This window comes from Plutella xylostella, chromosome 13, assembly GCF_932276165.1.
Source record: "Plutella xylostella chromosome 13, ilPluXylo3.1, whole genome shotgun sequence".
In the NCBI taxonomy this organism is placed as follows: domain Eukaryota; kingdom Metazoa; phylum Arthropoda; class Insecta; order Lepidoptera; family Plutellidae; genus Plutella; species Plutella xylostella.
Window position 1 is genome coordinate 7,628,506 of NC_063993.1, and position 7,623 is coordinate 7,636,128.

At 34.1% G+C, this 7,623-nt stretch overlaps 1 protein-coding gene across 4 annotated transcripts in view; it reads left to right on the top strand.

Annotated features, from left to right (window-relative positions):
• The window catches only part of LOC105390007 (protein scalloped), a 47,799-nt gene extending 42,330 nt beyond the window's left edge, over positions 1-5,469 (top strand). For all 4 annotated transcript variants that reach the window (XM_011561219.3, XM_011561217.3, XM_011561218.3 and 1 more), the window contains 6 exons: positions 489-529; positions 3,081-3,258; positions 3,829-3,909; positions 4,161-4,327; positions 4,817-5,051; positions 5,240-5,469. In XM_011561219.3, coding sequence (XP_011559521.3) covers positions 489-529; positions 3,081-3,258; positions 3,829-3,909; positions 4,161-4,327; positions 4,817-5,051; positions 5,240-5,353 — 816 coding nt within the window. In that variant the 3' untranslated portion in view covers positions 5,354-5,469. The remainder of the gene's footprint in view (positions 1-488; positions 530-3,080; positions 3,259-3,828; positions 3,910-4,160; positions 4,328-4,816; positions 5,052-5,239) is intronic.
• The last annotated feature ends 2,154 nt before the right edge of the window (positions 5,470-7,623 follow it).

The following is a 7,623-nucleotide window of genomic DNA, read 5'->3' on the forward strand; positions in this document are numbered from 1 at the left end:
TTGTTTGTATCTCAATAAATTCACTGCTTTACAATTGTTTAGTTTTGTAACTTATTACTTTTGCTGAGAAAACTATCATAGGAAACATGCAAATAATCTAGCAACAGATAGTTTAGTGTCGTGTCGTATTGGATATGAACAGCATAGTTATTGCTGCTTAAGAAATAAAAGATGAAGATTAACCCGACGTGCGTTGTTTTTGCTTTTTACTGACGACTTCATCATGTTTTAGAGCTTCGAATTAATACATTTAACAGGAGTTTAAATAATCAAAATAAAATCCATCTTTAAACAAAGAACAACCGAGTTGGGTGAAAAATAAAAAGTTATTTGCAACGAAAAGTTTCATAAAATACTTATTACAGTGTGAATTTTTCGAATTGTGTCGTGGTCTGAATTATTTTCAGCTTTTAACTAACAAAAAGCTTTCACTGAGAAACATACTTTGAAATGCCTGAAAATATGTAATGTTTTTTGTTATTTTTCAGCAATTTTGGCAACCTGGTCTGCAAGCTGGTACGTCACAAGAGTAAGTTTCACATAAAAGTATATTATGTAAAGTACTAGTTACACACAGGCGCGGATCCACCCATATGGGCAAGATGGGCATGCCCATCACCTAAATGACTTGCCATATCACACCACGGGATTTCAATATAATATTTTCGTAATTTTATCACTTTCGTATGGCTGTTTCTAAATAATTTAATTAATATTGGTGGTGATGATTTCTGGTTATGCTAAATAAATAAAAATCCACCTCGAAACCCCTTCTGATAGTTGTTATAGAATTCAAAAACCATAAAATTTTCGGTCATGCCAAGAGTCTGAATTTTGGCTTACAGCAAAAATCTTTATTTACTTATACGTACAACGAGACAGACTACCTAGTTTGATCTCAATAATAGCCAAATAGTTTTTATGATACAGTTATTATTATTTATTATTAGGCTTAAGTTATTATATATAGTATTTCATTAATTTGCTTACTTTGTATATTAAAAATATTGTTATTGTTATTAAGTACATAAAAAAAAAGTTCTCAGATTCAGTTACTATAAAAAAAGAAAATCTTGATAAAAGTCTAAAATGTTTTAGAAAAATTTAGGTAATTTGGTGTAAACATTTTGTAAGTGTAACTATTTAATTGCTCGTCATAGAATAGAATTTTGTTAGTTATACACTGAAACGAGTGCGTTTCAGTGTATAACTAACAAAATTCTACAAGTTATGTGTAGATAGTGTTGATAGTGTTCTTGGAATTAAGCTGTTTAAAGTTGGAGGGGTATTCTATTCTATTATCTGTGGGAGTGTATGTACCTGCTCCTGGCTCTCTCGACTGGAACGTTTGTGCATATCCCCAAGGTCTAAACTGCCTTCCTAAGCTTGGACCATTTCCCACCACGCTGGCCCACTGCGGGTAGGTGGGTTCACATAGGTTGCAGGTTTCGTTTCAGTTTCCTTACGATGTTTTCCTTCACCGTAAGAGCGATGTTATACATTGTACTTAAGTTAAAAGATCATTGGTACATGTCAGCGCCGGTACCTCTTGCGTGAGAAGCAGGCGAGGCGCTTACCCGACTGAGCTACCACCGCTCCGTTATATAGGTAATTTTTTATTACCATTCAATATTATTTAGCATTCAAATTTGCAGCACTTTTAAATGACCGCGCGTTGAGTTATGGCTAAACCAGCATTTTAAAAATATTTTTTTGTTTTACCTAAAATAGCCATAGTAAGTAGGCTCTGATAAGAAAGCTATTCTTCCTTATATGACTATTTAAAAAATATAAGTAAGTACCCATAAAAAATATGCCTAAGTCATAACTCATCGCACGATTTTTTTAAATTATACTATGTGAAGGATCCCAAACAACAAACCTAATTATCAAAAATGCAGCGATCGATACCGCAATTATTGCAATTTAGACATAAGTACTTACTGCTACTATTCCCGCTACGCTTCGCCTTAAAAAATATTACCTGTCAAATTCCTCAATAAAAAGTAGGTAGCCTGAATTTAAGTTCCGGGTGTCATTTATCTACATTCTTTTTATCGTGAAATACACTCACGGGCAATGAAAAAGTTCCAATGAGAAAATCTAAATTACTTACTCTTAAATGGAACTAAAACGAACTTAATGATGCCTTTTGCAATGTTTTGGTACATTTAACGGCGTATCAGAATATAACAAACTAAAAACGATTTTTTGTTGTAAAAAATTCCCATTATATGTTTAAAAAAATTTGGGCAATTTGGTGTCAGTATTTTGTAAGTGGAAAACTGTTTCTTTGCTCGTGAGTGTATTAACAAACATCCACTTATAAACTTATGCCTTCATAATAAAAAATATTTTGGTACAAATTGAGGAAATCTGTTTAAAGATAGTTTTTTCAAAAAAGGCTTTATTTTAAATAGCTGTAGGTACTTATTATAAAACTATTAGGTATATCAAGATAAAATTTACCTCAATTAAATCAGAATTTAGTCTAGTTGTATACGTTGTAGGTACATTGTATAGTAACTTTTTCCGTAACACAGCCTTTTGTCGCTAAAAAATGTCATTGATCCAGAGGGCTTTTGAGGAGTAAAAATTGCATTAAGCATAACTGTAATTATTATTACGGTCATTATTTATTATTATGGTCACTCCCAACATACAAAAAAAACTGCTATCAGTACCTCAAGGCGAGGCAAAACCATCTTTTTTGAGTTGCCCATCACCTATTTTGAGGTCTGGATCCGCGCCTGGTTACACATAAGTATTATAAAGATAAAATATTCAAGCATATGAGAAACTGATACTTAGGTATCTTAAGCAAAGATGAATCAAATAAAATAATAGCAATGCAATATCAAAAAGGCAAGCATACGCTCCAATGCATCTCCGTAAACCCAGCAAGGGGTTACATTATACCAAGCTGTGTTAAATATATATATTTTTACTACTAACATCTTCCATGTTCTTTCCCATGTTCCTAGAAGATCTATTCTGTCCATCTATTACCTCTACCTTCGCCCCATATACCTACCTAATTCTGTAAACAAAAACTAAATCTCTACTTACAACATTTCCAGTGTGAAGCCGTTCCCGGGTCCAGGGTACAAGGGAGTCCCGGGAGTGCCGGGCGTGGGTGTTCCCGGAGGCACGGACGTCGCGCCGCCGCCGCCGTGGGAGGGCCGCGCCATCGCCACGCACAAACTCAGACTCGTAGAGTTCTCCGCCTTCGTGGAACATCCGAGAGACCCTGATACGGTGAGTACATGATTCATCATCAACACATCACGTCACCACTGCTGGGTCGCGGGTCACCTTCCAATGAAGGAAGGGTTTAGGCCTAGTCCACCATGCGGGCCCTGTGCAAATTGGTGGACATGATAACTAGGATAGTATGGTATAATTGATTTGCAATAGGTACATTGAACGTATCGTAAATGAAATTGATAAAGCAGGAAATTTTAACTTAATCAATTATGAACTTTCAAGTATACAAATATTCAGCTACATACCTTTGGTTGCCTTCGAAATTACAGTCAAAGTCCATTTTGCTTATTGTTAGGTAATTTAAAAAGCATATTAACATTGGAAAGCAATAACCCATAACATCCGATAAAAAATATCAATGGTTGACAAAGATATTTATGACAACAAGCCAGCTGCGTATGCAGTTTTGCTCGCTAAAAAGTAATTATAGAAAGCTATTGGGATGGTACACCCGAGTCTGCGATGTTCAATGGATGCTTTTTTTCAACAGTAGGTTTTTATCTGTTTTAATTTATATAACTTGGAGGCATATATTTTATCATTATCTCTTTTTTTTTTCAGTACCCACCAAGTTCAGCCCCAGCGCAACATCTCTTCGTACATATAGGTGGTTCAGTGTCTTATGCAGATCCTTTATTAGAGGTAAACACTTAAATAGTTTTCTTCTTAATTTTGTAATCGTTGTCACTTTCACATGCAAATTCAATTTAATTTTTTTTCTTCATATAGTACCTACTACTCACTTCAATATCATAATCTATGTATAGAATCATGTGTAATATCCCCAAACCTCCTGCTGAGCGTTTTAGCGTAATTTATCATATTAAATTAAAATAAATAATGATAAATGTACATTAATAAAACTGTATTAACTATTTTCTTCTCGTTTCCAGTCCGTAGACGTGCAACAAATAAATGACAAATTCCCAGAGAAGAAGGGCGGTCTGAAGGAACTCTATGAGAAGGGACCTAGAAACGCGTTCTTCTTAGTGAAATTCTGGGCGGACCTCAACACTAGCAACTTAGACGACCCCAGCGCCTTTTATGGCGTAACAAGTGTGTAAGTATCTTAAAATAATGATTGTGTTTAAATATATTGGTTTTTAAGATACTTATAACGAATTGTGTTAAATTAAAAGTTAATGAAAGAAGCGTCCTGTAGCCCTAGTACGGGGCGCATTTAAGACGTGTCATGAGTTTTGCATCGCGCTCACTCACATGGCTCACCGTCAAGAGCGAGCGCGGCGGAGAACTTTTGTCACGTCTTAATAGCGTCTCGTGCTACAGGGCCTAGAGTGATAATCAATAAAATCTTCCGGCACACCTTTAGCAGTCAGAGACTGACAGATAATGTGGCTTACTCTGGTGACAAACTCTAGTTCGAATCTGGTGTTTGTCGCCGAAATGCTAAGAATGAAAAGTATATGAAGAATGTAACATTGGTAGTTGAAAGGAACTGTGTACCAAAACATTAACTATGAAAATAAATGGTTAAACTAAACTCCCCTTTTTATTTCCAACTATAATTTTATATATTTTTCTGTTACAGCTATGAAAGCAATGAAAACATGACGATAACGTGCAGTACTAAAGTATGTTCGTTTGGAAAACAAGTCGTCGAGAAAGTCGAGACGGAGTATGCAAGATTTGAGGGTGGCCGCTTCGTATACCGCATCCATCGCTCACCAATGTGCGAATACATGGTCAACTTCATCCACAAACTCAAACACCTACCTGAAAAGTATATGATGAACAGTGTGCTAGAAAACTTCACCATACTTCAGGTGAGCACTATTTGATAGAAAGCAATGTCTAGATCTAGTAACTTTAGAGCAGAGGTTTTTCAAAAAAGGATCTTTTATGTTTTTTAAAATGTTTGCAAAATACTGTCTGCTGCTATCCACTGAATTCCGTTGAAATAGTAACTTTTAGCTTTTTTATTGCATCACTAATAATCATTCTTTTTTTTCAGGTGGTGACAAACAGAGATACTCAAGAGACATTATTATGTGCAGCGTTTGTGTTTGAAGTGTCGAACAGTGAGCACGGTGCGCAACATCATATCTATAGGCTCGTGAAAGACTGAACATCAAGCCCTTCAGTTCTTTACATCGCACATTCATTTTCACACTTTTCACGTATTTCACCTTCTTACCGAGGTGACGCACAAAATAACACGGAATTGGGACTTTATGTAATGTCGTCGTCAAATATTTCATTCAATGGGAGCCCCAATGCATAAAATGAAATATTTAATACTAACAAGCTAACAACAGTAATGTTATGATTACACGAAATAGCAAATGTGATCTGAATATTATGCTATAAGTATTTTTATAACAAAATGTTATTGTATAGCTCAATTTTTCATTTTAAGTTGGGCGTCAGATCAGAAGTCTAATGAAAAAGTTTTAAATGTAGATAATTTACAATATTTTCAACCACATGTTGAATTTATTTTACATGAAATAATTGAATACTGTTCAAAAGTTTCTTGTATAGTAATGTGAGATAATAAGGAATAGAAATGAATACACACAGTGCCTCTATAATTATGTTACATTAACATAAATTACTTGAGCATGCTTAGTCTCATCACTGTGTAGAAGATGCGACAGTGATTAGGCTAACATTTAGTAATAGGGTACCGTGAATCATAAATAGATCTTAGATAATAATAGACATAAGTGTCAACTAGAAGAGAAAAATTTCTTCTTACATTTTCACCTGGTAAATCTAAAGGTACAATTTGTTTATATAGTTTTTGTTCTATCATATCAAGTTTTGTTATTGATTGAAAGTGGCTGCTATTTAGAATTTAACTCAGCTATATTCGTTATTAGTTTACGGTATCTATCGATTGCTTTATTCATTTTTGGTAGGGTTACTAGCCACGAGTAGCCATTTTGATATTTTTATTACATTCTACTTTAGTTTCGTAATATGTTTGATTGTCTTATGTTGTAATAATTATGGTCTTTGCCACATTCGTGATTAAGCTGCTGAAGCTATAAGATACATTGTACATATTTTGAAGAGATTGTACATACATATACTTACATTGAAAATCGTGTTCAAACTGTTCATGACGGGCATAGTTTGTCAGTTCGAAATTATATATATTTATATATCAAAATTGTCTACAACTTCGTACGCGCCTAATGAAAACTTTTCTTTGACATCTTCATACCAATGACCCTTGGCAACTATGGTCTGTGCCGTTTCACACGTCCTCCTCAATCCCTACACAATCATTGGATCATAATTATTTTGTCATAGGCCAGACCACTCTTACTTTCATCTATCAAAGTACAAAATGAGTGTCGACATGTAACTCGAAACGGCCTGCCGGTTATACCATAAGTATTTTATGTGGCAATGATTTGATCTCTCTTTTAGTCAAATATTTTTAGGGTCCTCCTGTCGACGTTATACCCTGCGTGCATCTGCGCAGCGTTAAGTTTATGTGCATTAAATAGTATTTAGTTCCAAGACATGAGTAGGAAAATATTATCTTAGATAATAGTAAGAGTAAGAGATTTTTGTATTTATTTCATAGAGTTATATTAGATAATTGTAAAGTGCTTAGATTTAAGATTTTTTAATATGGCAATGGTCGTTCGGAATCTGCTAAAGCTGTCCCGTGGTACTTAAGTGATCGAACTTAATCTCTTGTTAGCTAATCGACAGTTAACTCACTGTTACTGATTTAGCAGAAGTATATTGTACCTTCTCTTGAGATTATTTTTTATTTCAGTTTTGTGCGAGCAAAAGAGATCTGTTTACTTGTGATTCTTAATTTTAACTATGTACCTACCTACTCAAATGAGATTAATTTTTCTACATTCGACTCTTTTGCAATAAATCACTTACTTTTTGTTCAAAATTATATTAAAAACTTAGTATCTGTAAATAAACAACATGTTTTGTTAGTGCTAAGCGATTTCGCTTCAATAATGTTTCTCATATCGACAATCTGCCATATCAAGAGGAAAATATAAAGTTTCGTCAGCGGTGTTGTTGTAAATCATTTGCACCATTATAATTATTTTAAATGTTTTTTTTTGCAAGATAACTTACTCTATAAAACATAAAAATATAGTAAATATATTACTTTTAGTAGTTTACATCATATATGTACAAGTATTCTTTGTATTGATATTTATCTATGTGCAATTGATTTCCTGCAAAACAAGCTGATACGGTGTAGCGTGTTTTGAAACTATACAAGGCCAGAACGCACCCATAGTGTACTGGCACTGTATAGTTTCAAGTGAAAAATAATAATATTTTACTTGAAAATATACACGATTTGTGCGTACTAATCGCGTATACTTTCAAGTTGGGATTTTTTGA